We start from the raw sequence: 14,030 nt of genomic DNA, 5'->3' as shown, positions 1-14,030 counted from the left end.
ACAATAAACGACTTATAGGAAAGAGAGTAGCTCAGGACGCGCTAGAAACACATTTTTTACCCAGGCATGCAAATTTAATGGCGAAGTATCTACTTACTCAAAATAAGGATAATTACCAAGTATGTGGAAGTATTACGGGGCACCTTGATTCAAGCATAAGAGACCCACGATGAATATTATTTTCTGTTTGATACGTAGAATTTTGTATAATTAATAGAAACGCGTCATTGGTATAATATATTGCGCACAAAACGGAAAAAATATAAAATATATGGCTGAACGTTAATGATCTATTAATCGATATCCTCTCGTACAGAAATAACCCATCGATCTTGAAAATGTCCGTTGCACGATGAATCTCTTAAGAAAAATTACGACTCGCGATATATCTAAAAAGGCAAAATCAATTTCTACTGTATTCCCATTTTAACGAGCTTCTATATATCAACGCGTACGCGACAATTTACGTGTTTGCGATCGCGAATATGCAAATTCGAATGAAGAGATACCGGCGTATGTTCAAATTAATGACTGTGCAGAATTTATTCAATTCACTTCCTCATAGTTAATCGCGACGGTACACAGATGCATTATAATTTCTGAAAATCACGTTATACTAAATGTACTTGGGATATCGCGTTGATCGTTGCCTTTCCTACCGTGTGTGCATTTCTCACGTATTATAATCGAGACTCTTAATCTAAATTCACTTACACGGTTTAGAACGCTATGAACAGCTTATATATAAAAGGATCCTGGGAGCGGAATTTCTTTACCCTAAACGCGTTGTAAATATGTGCAATAGTAAAAAAATGCTTCTTCATAGTTTCGACGAGATAAAGGATACTTTAATCAAATTATTCCGGTATAAAATATGAAGACATTATTCGGGTATAAAATACCTTTGCAACGTAAAACACGATCGTTATTAAAACGTAAGATAAGATTATCGATAAGATTTCATCTGAAATTTAATAAAGATTATTTACTCTAAATTTGTTTTACCTATAGTAAATATAATCCCGGACCTTGACATAGACAGTAATCTTCGATCGAAATTTTTCTCAATTTCAAAAATTATTCAAATAAGAAAATAACAAGAAAATATCACGTACTTATAATTCTATACGACTTCTTCCCTTACATTTAACACAAGCTGTAATAAGAACAAGTAAGGAATGTTCACTAACAGATCCTCGATATTATACGAAAAAGATTATTCGCTCTAAAATTTAAAGATTAAAATTTAAAGAATTAAATTTTATTTAATTATTCGCTCTAAAATTTGTTTTACCTAACAATAAGTATAATCCCGAACCTTGAAATGGACAATAATTTTCGATCGAAACGTTTCTCAATTTCAAAAATTATTCAAGTAAGAAAATAACAAGAAAATATTACGTACTTATAATTCTATACGACTTCCTCCCTTACATTTAATACAAGCTGTAATAAGAAGAAGTAACGAATAATCACTAGCAGATCCTCGATATTAACGAAAAAGAAAAAATCCGGTGCAACTTAATATTCCAGAAAGAAACGCAGAGTAATTAATTAAACAAATGCGAGGTCATTAAAACACGGAATAACACGCGTCTAAGAAGATGTCCGTTGCTGCATTATCAGCAGCTACGCCCAGCGAATGAAGTTGGAAAGCCAGGACGATAGCTCTATCGCTCAGAGGAAATGTAGCAGTCAGGGGATATCTGTGAGATTAATGACCGATTTCCCACACGATGCAATGCTAATCCGCCGACTCCTGCATCGAAGTTTTCAACAGTGGAGCTCGTTAACGATTTTTCGCAGCGCGATTAAAAGGAAGAAGAGCGACGAGGGCGCGACCAACAGGATGCGATCGCTTTGCGCGAAATCGGATGCAAATCGACGCTTGCTCCCGGCTCCGCGTGCATCCTTCCGCCATTTTTACTTTCCTCTTTCCCCGGTTTCCCTTTTTTCGGCGAAAACGAGAGAATCGCCGCTGTTATCTTGCTTAATTGTTCTAACATCTTCGACTGTTTCGACCAGGTGAGCCGTAAAACGGCCGCTGATTTCTCCGGTTCTTACGAAATCGATACGTTCGCGCGGCTACGCCTCCGCCACTGGCTTCAGCCGACATGCAAATGTGGCAAAATTGCCCATTAAGACTGAAATTATTTTGCCTCGGTTGCGGTTTGCGTCTTTCCTTACCGCCGCACCGTGGTATTCTTGTGGGAAACGTGGCAGGGGCTCCATTCTCATTGAAGGTTCGTCAGCGAAGTAACACACGAGGAATTTATGTACATGTGAAATTGTTTTAAATATACCACGCTGGAAAAAATACCTCGGTGTTGATTATGGGATTATACGAAAATCATTAAATACGCGCAGAGGGGTCTGGAAATATTCGAAAAGGAGAATCCTGATCGATTGTGAGGTTTCAAGGAATTTTTATTCTAGATAATACACGGGAAACTTGTTATTATATATATGCTAATTATTATTAGCGTGTGGATATGTTATAAACAATTTTTGCTAATTAGATTTGAAGAATAATTGGATCTTTAGGCGTATCCTTCGATTCGTTATCTGTCAATAATTTCGATCATGTTAGTTTACAAAAATATACCTAGTTTGAAATTGTAATACATTATTATACAGGTATTTTATTGTAAAACGATATACCTTGTTTATTAGATTAGGAAGATAATTGGATCTTTAAAAATCTTTAAAAATCTTAAAATTATATCTAGTTTGAAATTTTAATACAATTATTTTTAATACATTATTTTACAAGTATTTTATTATAAAGCGATACCTTGTTTATTAGGTTAGGAAGGTTATGGGATCTTTAGGTGTATCCCTCGTTTCTTAGAGGAAAGGTTGGAAGAACACCATACTTGTTGAAGGTTCCTCAGCATGACACAGGAGGAATTTATGAAATTATTTAAAAAAAATGATGTCAGTAAATTATATTTAATTCTTGATTCATATTTGACTAGACAAATGCAAATATGTTATTATCAATATTATTAGTATTATTAGTATATTATTATTAATACTAGATAATACGTGCAGAACTCGTTGTTATAAATATGCTAATTATTATTAGTGTATGGATACGTTATAAACAATTCTTGCTAATTAGATTAAAAGAATAATTGGATCTTTAGCAGATTAGATCTGTCAATAATATCTATCATGTCATCCTTCAAAGTTACACCTAATTTAAAATTTTAATACATTATTTTACACTTTCACGGGTATTTAATTATAAAGTTAGTAAGCAACAATATTTATTTGAGTTATTAAAGAAGTTTTCTCTAATTTTTTTATTCTTTCTGGAAGTCCCCTTTTTTTATTTTCAAAAAATTATTGTCATGTGTAGTTCACAAATTATAAGGCTCAAGCTAATTACTAATACTATACGATACGAATACTTAACGTTACATGTTACACGAAAGTAAAATTACAGCAATGATTGCTATTTAAGGATTGATATTACTGAAATATTAAGATACCAATATCGAAAGTGTTTTCATCGTATGGTGAAAGTGATACGTGTAATAGAAATACAAAAACGAAGTTTTTCATAGACCAGGATTCTTTTCCGAGATTGCAATTTGCCTACAAGAACCTTGCGAAAAAACCAGTCGGTTTATATCTTTATTGCAGCGAACCTGTGTGAAAGGAGGAATTAATTGATTTTGCATCTACACTACTACTTTCCCACTACACCCGGAAACGGAAGTAGCTGTTAAATTAGTCCTTATCTATTTATGAAAATCTGTATTAAGCTTGTTTGACAAATAACTATCATTCGTTCCATTATACATTATTTGCGCAGATTATTCCAATTTCTCCAACCTATTCTGCTTTAGCTTTCAAATTATCGAGCTACGATGATAAGTAAAATGATCGAATAGGAAAGAAAAAGAGATCAGACGCAGTTTAAAAGGAAGAATAATTTGACACCAAGGAAAAATAGTTGAGTATAGTATCTGATAAAAAATAATTTTATAACAAAGGATAATAGTCGGGTGCAGACTTTCGATAATAATAATTCAACAGTGAAGGAAAATAGTTGAATACTGTGTTTGATAAAAAAATAATTTAACAGCAAAGGACAAGAGTCGGATGCAGTCTTTTAATAATAATAATTTCACGCCAAAGGGAAATAGTTGGATAGAATTTTAAAATAAAATAAAATTTGAATAGAGTTTTTTTAACGAAAATAATTTAATCGCAAAGAGAAATACTTAGGTAACTTTACTTAGATATTTTTTTTTACAAAAATAACTTGACAGCAAAAGAAAATATTCGGATAGAATTTAAAAAAAAAAAATAATTTGACAGCGAAAGAGTTGGATAGAATATTTCAACAGGAATAATTTAATCGCAAAGGAAAATAGTCGAATAGAGTTAAAAAAAGAAAAAAATAATTTGACAGTAGAGAGAAAGAGTTGGATATAATATTTTAACAGAAATAACTTAATCGCGAAGAAAAATAGCTGGATAGGAATTTTTAATGAAAATAACTTGACAGCAAAAGAAAATATTCGGATAGAATTTAAAAAGATAATTTAACAGCAAGGGGGAAGAATAGGATAGAATGTTTCGACAGAAATAATTTAATCGCAAAGGAAAATAGCTGGACAGAAATTTTTAATGAAAATAACTTGACAGCAGACAAAAATAATTAGAAATAGTTTGAAAAGAAAAATATATAATTTGACAGCAAAAGTAAAGCATTAAATAGAATTTTTAATAAAAATAATTCGATAGCAAAGGATAAGACTGGCATGGAGTTCTTTAATAAAAATATTTTTACAGCAAAGGTAAAGAGTCGAATGGAATTTTTTAGTGATATAACTCAAAGAATCTTTATTTTACATTTTCACCGAGGCTGGATGGTAAAATTGTCTGCACAGCAAGGAAAGAAAAAAACTTTTGTCTCCCATCCTTCCGCGTGTTCCTTCATCCGCGACCTTTTCACTTTTTTATCCATCAAGATGGTCTCCCGTGCCATCTTTTTACATCTATCTTTCCGTTTTCTCTGTCTCTGCGTGTCGATAACCGTTTCTCTGGAGAACCGTTATCGGGTCACTTAACCACCTAACGAGATCATGTTCTCTTTGGTTTAATGGATACTCGTGAAAATAAAATCCCGCTGTGGTCCCTGCCTTTTGTTTTCTCGGACACAGCCTTGCCACCTGTCGATTTTGTCTTTGCGCGTTTCACTTGCTTTTGCATCCATCTCGGTCGCGAGATATCCATCTCGGTAAATAGACGATTTCTTCCTTTCACGCCTCGTTTTAGATTCCGTGTTCCGTCATGCCTTCGGGAAATTTAGACTGATAAACGTCGAACAAAATACGCGAAGAGAAATTAACCATGTGCCAGTTTTGCAACTTGCGCTTCGTTTTTCGACCAAGCAAAGTTTCGGACTCTGAACTGTCAAGACTTAAGGAAACAATCCTTTCAGATCAAAGCAAGGAAAAGTATAGAAAAGTGGAGTATAAAAATTTCGATAATATTGAATGGATAAAATTTAAAAAGTGTCATGTTTTATTTTTAATTTTTTGGTTATTCGAATGTCCGAAATGAATAGTTCTTGACGATTTGTGAGTGAAAAGTAGTTTTAATCATTTGCAAATGAAAAGGATTTTTGGTTTACTTACCAGACAATGGAAATCAAAAGATAACAGTGAATAGAACGCAGGTATAATAAACCAATAATAACCCTTGGAAATAATAAATCATTCGGAAGAAACTAAATGAAATTATCAAATTTAAAAAATATCCACAATGTCTTACAATTTTATTAATTATTATTATAAATTCACTATAAATTAAAAAATAATTTTAAGAAGTAGCGAGTAAAAATACTTTGCTTACGAAAAAATCAACAGAATAATTGGCACGTGTATTATACTTACAACATTTCATTGATGGAGCTGCAAAAATATTTCCAATCCAGAATAACTTTATTTCACTCGTAAGAACGATCGTATGTATCATTTTGCAACGATATAGTAAATTCTTGCCATTTAATCGAGCGCAAAAAATTTCGAAAGATCTTTTAAAACGCAACGAGGCAACTTCAAGAAATAAAAGATAAGTCCCCGAGTCAGTTGTCGAGTTAACATTTTTCTATTAAAAAGAAAAAACAGAAATTCCATGTATACGAAATGAAGGTCAGTAAGATAAGTCCATGCGAATGGGTATCAGCAATGAGATCAACGGAATGAAATGCGTGTCACGATGATTCTTAAATAAAAATCAGTCGGCGACACGCTGGTGCATCATAATGAATCTCACCCGTGCGAGCTAACAGTATCGAGAGTATAGTTATACCGGTGACATTACCAGAGGTGTGCCAACCTACATTGTTCGAGTTTCAAATTCTTTCCTTCCCTTTCCGGATCTATTATGCTTGGAATTCGAGCCGCGATTTTTCTCTTTTCGCAATCGCCATTCCTACTATAATTTCATCGTTACTCTTCTCATTTTATTCTCATTTTCAATTAAAATTTGGACCCAGGAGATTTTCAAAGTGGTATCATCGAGGAATACAGTTATGTATAATAGGAATGCGATGTCTAGAAGATTAATAGCTACGATCTTATGCAAATCAGTGGAATAATATTTTTATTAACACCGAAGCCATCATGGTCAAATGACCGACGAATGAAGAAGAAGAACGTTAAAAAATGGAATAATCGAAGGCATTGAAAAATGAATATACGTATATTGGAAGAAAAACCGCGATGATTAGTGATTAAGACGATAACGTTATTTAATTTTTAACGAAAGTTTTGAAAACCGTGATTTAGGCCATGGTTAATGTTAAATTCGACACGATTACGGTAAGAGTATAATTATTAAGAATATAAATATATGGTAATTAAAGTATGTTTAACGTTATTTATTGCAGTTTTTCGAGTGTTTCAACGATAAATTCTCTTCTCCAAGCAAATTTCTAAAAGTTCAATGCAGCTGTATAAATTATTTATTTATAGATATACACGGTGAAATGAAATAAAATTGATTATTTTAATAATCCTATAAATATTCTGAAATAAGGAAAGAATAATATGAAATATTTTTTATTACATTTTTACCAACAGGAAACTAATTTTTTAATAATATTCATTCGACACTGAAATATTAAGGAAACAATAAAACAGAAAATCATTCGATTGCATTCCACGATGACTCTCGACAAAACATAAACGATTTAAAGATCGTTACAAGAATACTTCCACCCTAAGTGCCACGATTTCTTTACCCTCTTCTTTTTCCATTAGTTTCCTCCCTAATGACATAATCTCCAACGACAAATTCGCTTATGAAATAATACAATTACTTAATTCGACTTCAAGACTCTATGCTTCACTAAATCGATCCATCGATTTTCCTCGATAAAACAGCTTATGCAATTACGAAATATGTTAATAACTACTCTGATTTGACTTCTGTTGTATGTCGGCTGCATATTCATAATCCTTCTCGAGTCTCGAATCAACGCGAATTTGAAATTGGGAATTTATAGCAATAAAAGGAACACGATAGATGGAGAAAATTGAGGATTTTGACGGTTTAGAAAAATTGGGAACAAAAGAAACGCGAAGATGAAGAATATGGCGGATTTAGAAGGTTTAGAAGAATTGGGAACAAAAAAAACACGAAAATAAAGAATATGGCGGATTTAGATGGTTTAGAAAAATTGGGAATAAAAGAAACGCGAAATCTCTCCTTCGAATAAATAATATAAGATTTTGATTATTACCTCCACCTTTAATATTACTATTAATTAGAAGAATTTTTAATTTTACATCAGTGGAGAAAAAGGAGAATTTAGACGGCTGAGAAAGATTGCGAATTCATGGTAATAAAAGGAGCGCGAAAGATGGAGAAAACGGAGGATTTAGATGGTTGAGAAAAATTGAGAATAAACGGGAATAAAATACACGCGAAAGATGGAGAAACCGGATAAAAATTGAGTATTCGTGCAAGTGCTTGAGCAAAGTCGGGAATGAGATTCGATGAGATGGCGGCGAAACAGGTCCGCGATGAATGGCTGCAGATCATCGCGTTGGTAAATATATTCGCGAAGGCTGGTACACGTAACAGCAAGACCAGTAACGCCGGTAAATTAGCATTTCCTAGACGCTTTCTAGGTCCGCCCGAATGTCTCGTCTGGCGCGACGAAAATTGTGCAATTGCGATCTCCTGGCGAGAGTGAAATTACACGGTACCATTGTGGGGTGTCGTAATACGATCGAAATGATTGCTCAACAAATCGGCATTTCGTTGTGATTTTATACCCGTGGCAACGCGTGCAAAAAGAGATGTCTTTTCAGCTTCGCGCTTCATTCGTTGCCGTAGCGACGTCGTCGAATATTTCCCCAGATTTCTTCAGAGAAATCGCTGTAAACGGCAGATATCATCTGTCTCGCGAAGTGTTCTGTACATAGGAATTCTTGAGTTTGCGTTTTATTGCTTGGAACTTAGGAATTTCGAGGCTTGGGAAGTTGAAACCTGGGAATTCAAAGGTTTGGGAATTCGAAGATTCGAAGTTTGAGAATTTTTAAATTTGGAAACTTTGGAATTCGAAGATTCGAAGTTCGGAAATATAAAAATTTGGAAATTTCAGAACTCGAAGGTATAGGAATTTTGAAAATTTAGAAACTTTAGTTGGAAGTTCCAAAATTTAGAAATCTGGAAGTTTTGGAGTTTAATGATTTAGAAACCTAAAAATTTGTAAGTTTGAGAACTCAAAGTTTAGAAACTTACAAATTTGGGGACTTAGATGTTTTGAAATTTGGCCAATTAAAAATTTAAAGCTGTAGAAATTTGTTAGTACGAAAATTCGGAGCTTCGAAATTTTGAATTTTCTTTATACTAATTTCTGTAATTACGAAACGACCAAAACATAGAAATCGCTTATCACTAAATTCTCTCACGCTATAATATAAAAATAATACAAATGATATAAGACGAATATATGTGATGAAGTATAAGTGATATAAAAATAAGAAGTATTCTATTTTAATACGTATTATTTATTTATTTATATTTACAATACCATATATTTCTCATTTATTTACATTTATATTACTTAATAATTTATCCTATATTACCTGATTCATCGTTTTCTATTTTATTCTACTTTATCTATTTTATCATTTATTTTACAATTCAAATAATTTACAAATATCTTACATTTATTTTGCAATCGGTTCCGTTATCGTTTAGTTTACAATCATTTTACAGTTCGGTGAGAAATATGTACATACAAGAAACATGAATGCAACGTTTCCGTGTATAAAAATAAGGTATGTCGAAACACATAAAACTAAGAAGCAATTTGAATTGCGATATCCGTAGAACGTAGGCAATAATGCCCTATGCGTTTCACACTTTGGCGTTATAAATTGCTTCGTAACATAAGCAAATGAAAAGACGAAGGTAAGCTCGTTTCTAATTAAAATTTTCTAGTGGATTGCTGATTGCGAGATTACAATCGTCGTTTCCATTGTATTTACACCGGCACTTCGTTACATGGAAAAGGAGAAAAGAAAAAATGTAACGGCCTTATGGTGTTTTACACGTCGCTTTTCATCCATTCGTAAGATAATTGCACGTATTTCCCTCGTATTTACGCCGCTTTGTACTTGAATGAAAGATGAAAACCTTTCGTTACCAACATATCTGTTAATTGCAAATTGTACCTGCGATATTAAAATTCACCGCGGTATTCCCATAACGCCCCGTACCCATGACGATTGTAAGGTGGGAAAAAGACATTTGCGAGGAAAATTATTTTACATTTCACTTTCTCCTTCTCTCGTGTTCCCCTTTGGATTAATAATACAATAACGAAGATATTTTAAATGAATATGAAAGAGCACGAAAGTGCTTATATAATTATTCTTACAATGAAATCGGTCGAATTACATAAATTACTACAATGAAAATTTCTTATCTTTTCTTTTTAGCTTCTATCCTGTTCCGTTCAATTTAAACGTGCTAAAACGTGGCTTGAAAGAAACACGATGAATAATAACTTATTATGCTTCTAATACACCGAACAGTTATTACACCATAACTTTGACGTGATATAATAATACCGAATAAATGTAGTTTCTCACGTAATATCTACAGGATTAGAGAATCGACTTATGATGTATTTTATAAGACTTTAACATGCAGAATTAATCGAGGTTATTTCAAATTTTTTTATTTTTATTCTAATATTTCAATTTTAATTAATATAAATAATATCGACAGTATTAAATGGTAAATTGAGATATTTGCAAAGCATTTTATAAATATCTATCACGTCGAGTACTATAGATAAGACTATTTTTAATTTTGTAAATTTAAATTTTACTATTTTGATTTTCTAATTTTAATTCTAATATTCTAACTGAAATAAAAATAAATATAATATCTACGCTATTAAAAAGTGTACTGAAGTACTTGAAATATGCTATTTTAATTTCTCATAGTCATTGCAATATTTTTATTTTAATATTCCCGTTTAAGAAATGTTTCTCACTCGCTTTCTTTACTTTTATTCCGTTCTATATTTACTTACCGCGAGACTGCACTCGCTTAATGTACCTTCACGGCTTCCATCCATTTGGCTGACGTCGAGTTCGAGAATAAAGGAAGATTTGACTCACATTATGCGTATTTATGTTCCAGTGGTCACGGTACGAGGATGAACAATTACGAAGATCGCAGAAGGTCGCGGACAGGTGCTTCGAAGAAGCCGAGGACTGCGTCCATCGTCGGAAATGACCATGACGAGCGTGGCTGTCGCCCCGGGTAGCCTCGGTGCACCTCCATCTATGCTCACCCCGAAAATGTATCATCTACAGCAGGGGTTAAACTCAACATCGGCCTCACCCACACCTGGAAAGGTAAGTCGTTAAATTGTTTATCTTTTTCTATCCTTTTGTCTAGTTACAATTCACGTTGTAAATTATACGTGACGTATATCTCTTATGATAAAACATCAGTAAATCTCTCAGAAAAGTTAATAGAAAGCTGAACAAATAGATTTATTAAAGTTATAAGACGTTTTGTAAATATGGAAGAATTATTATCGTACTTGGAAAACTTAGAATGTGTACGATATTTATAGTATTCATTATATTTTGCAGGACGATGTTTAAAATATTTATTTATTTATTATATTAGCATTTATTATTATTTATTAGTATTATTAGTATTATTAGTGGTAGTAGTATTATTAGTATTATTAGTATATATTTATTTATTAGTATTTATTACATTTAAAATATAATATTGGAATTATTATTAGAATGCTAGAATAGGAATTTTTAATGAAAATTGATCACTGGATGTGCAGAGAAAAATAAAATAATAGTAGTATTCTGAGAGATATTTAAATACCTGAGAATATTTAAATGTACATATATTTTAAATATGTTTTATAACAGAAATAGGTATTACATATCTTCAAAGAAAATCAAATCAGACTGCCAGTTTATCGAGTATAGTTACAAAGATAAATTTCTTGATCGTTACGAAGAGAAAGTAAATCAAATATTGTACATTTAGTAAATGATCAATTGTTCTTTATAGCAATCTCACTTGCGTAATATCTGAACCATTAAATTATCCGAACAATATTGTAACTTCTGCTAATTTATTACATTCTCTTATATCGAGAGAATAATTTGTAAAATACATCATGAACAGCTGACTATTTAAACATAAATGTCCAATTTTCTCATAATCTCTAAGGAGTAAAATTAATTATTTAATTCTCATAGTTTCTTTTTCTAATAATGACTTTTTATGGGATAAAAATAAATTTTTAGTTAGATAATCTCTGTTGAATAAAAATAAACATTAACATTACACATAGTTTTCTCATTTTTCTTTTAATCTATATTCTCAACCACATGGTACCTCGCGTTAAATGTTCTTACGTCAGAATTCAATTTATTCAAAATAATTACATAAATCGCTTGTAGAGTCATGTTCCACGTATGGATATAAAATACGCGAATAACGCGTCTCGAATTTATTAGCTGAGAACGGGACTAAGGCCGTGCTCATTCTGATAAAAACCGTACAGAGAAAGTTCGCACAAGCCGGCTGATAATTACAATTCGTGACCGGCCACTTATGTAACGATATAGGATATATGCAATAACATCATATATGTAAGTTTCCATAGCTCGTCTCGTGTGTCATTCAGTTTTCTTTCGTATCGCTTAGATTCCTTTCATCGCTCCTTCAGAAAAATCTTATTACGAGATAGTAGGCTAATACAATATTAAGCGCGTAATATATATTTGCTATTTATTTTGTCAGTTAACGATTCTTACATTCGATAGATAATTTTTATTTTTATTTTTATTCTTTTACCTTATTTTAATATCAGTTAAAATGATTAGTTTCAGATTTTTTGTCTTTATAGCTAATTTTAGCACTTCGTACTAGAGAAATGATTTGGTCATTACTCACTGTATGTGTTTTGCTAAAAAAAAGAAACACCGACTGCATACGTTCATTGAGATAGAAGTATAATTATATTGTATATGTCCATTTATTATCGATATATCACTTTAATTATATGTGTTCATTTTTAGGTAGATTTGGGTACATATTACAGGTCGGTAGTTGTAGTGTTAATGTATCTATTTCGTGTTTTTTGATGTGGCAATATAGATATCTACTGGAGGAATTTTATTGTAATTTCTATTTTTGTGGTTCGAGACATAATAGGAATATTTGAAGAATTTTAAGTAATTGTAAAAATGAAGAAATTGTAGATTATTAATAACTACTTTTCATTTTAATATTAAACTTCTAAACTTATCAAAATGGCTAACTTCTCAATTTAAAATTACAATCCATATATATAAATTTATAATCAACAACGAGAATAATTTTCTGTAAATTAATTATAAAATCATTTTCTATATTTTTAAATCTGCGATCGATAATGAATATAATTTCCTGTAAACCAACAATATCAAACTGATCTTTATCAAAACCCATTTAAAAATTTTCCAGTCTCATCCCTTGTCATTCATCAAAGCAACTCTTCTTCTTCCTATAAAATCACAATCAATAACGATAATAATTTTCCATAAACCGATATACCATATCAAACTCACTTAACCCCTTCGCCTACAATATCGTGCGAGACTCGTGAAGAAGTATCGGGCCAAACACGAGTATCACGTGTAAGAGTCGTGGTTCCTGAATAAGGCCCAACGTAAACATCACGGGCCAGATTCGTGGTTAATTTTCGCAAATGTTTGACGAAATGGCACGACGTGTGACGAACGTTGCTGTCGACTGTGGCACGCTCCATCGGAACTTAAATCGTAGGGTAAGGGGTTGACCTTCGTTCTCCATTTACCAAGAGTACTAAAAAATTTCCATCGATGTCTTGACCAACCGCGAATGTTCCTCCGCAGTCGCCAAAACTGCTAAACTTGCAGAGCACGTTCGGCTCCGTTTCGAGATGAATCCGTATCGATTCTTCCGATGATGTAAGAGCACTACGCGATTTAATTCGTCCAGCTCTCTCACAAAGGCTGGCTCCGGTTCTACCTTAAAACCTGACCTCGTCGCCGACACCGAACACCCGCTGGCCGTGTCTTCCTCCCGGGTTTGAACCCGAGTGGGCACTGCCTCGTGTCTCAGTCCCTGTGTTCAGCCACGGAACGTCGGATAAAACCGGACCACCGGTGCAAATATCGCTTTTCCCGGGCCCGATCGCGAATTTTCGTATTCCGATATAGATATTACAGTGATCTCGCGATAATGATTCACGGTCTAATAGTACCTTTCGATCGTTAATCTTCGAAGTAGGAGTGCAAGTGGGGAAGGATCGATCAGCACCTGCCGGATGTGTCGTGAAAATGGCGAGGAGTAACTTATCGGTTTGGCGATATTGTAAGTAACGAATGTGGAATTTAAGGTTAATCGTGCTGTTAATTATGTGGAGAGGTGATTAGTAGAGGTTTTAAATGATTTTTTTGGGGGGGGGGGGG

The 14,030-nt window shown here is 32.9% G+C and overlaps 1 protein-coding gene across 1 annotated transcript in view; it reads left to right on the top strand.

The window, feature by feature from the left end:
- Window positions 1-14,030, top strand: part of RhoGEF64C (Rho guanine nucleotide exchange factor at 64C) — an 84,774-nt gene that overhangs the window by 34,239 nt on the left and 36,505 nt on the right. The window contains exon 2 of the mRNA XM_017906405.1: window positions 10,693-10,910. Coding sequence (XP_017761894.1) covers window positions 10,785-10,910 — 126 coding nt within the window. The 5' untranslated portion in view covers window positions 10,693-10,784. The remainder of the gene's footprint in view (window positions 1-10,692; window positions 10,911-14,030) is intronic.

This window comes from Eufriesea mexicana, unplaced genomic scaffold, assembly GCF_001483705.2.
Source record: "Eufriesea mexicana isolate 0111107269 unplaced genomic scaffold, ASM148370v2 scaffold5379, whole genome shotgun sequence".
In the NCBI taxonomy this organism is placed as follows: Eukaryota; Metazoa; Arthropoda; class Insecta; order Hymenoptera; family Apidae; genus Eufriesea; species Eufriesea mexicana.
Note: the sequence above shows the minus strand (reverse complement) of the source record. Positions and strands in the feature narration are given on the sequence as shown.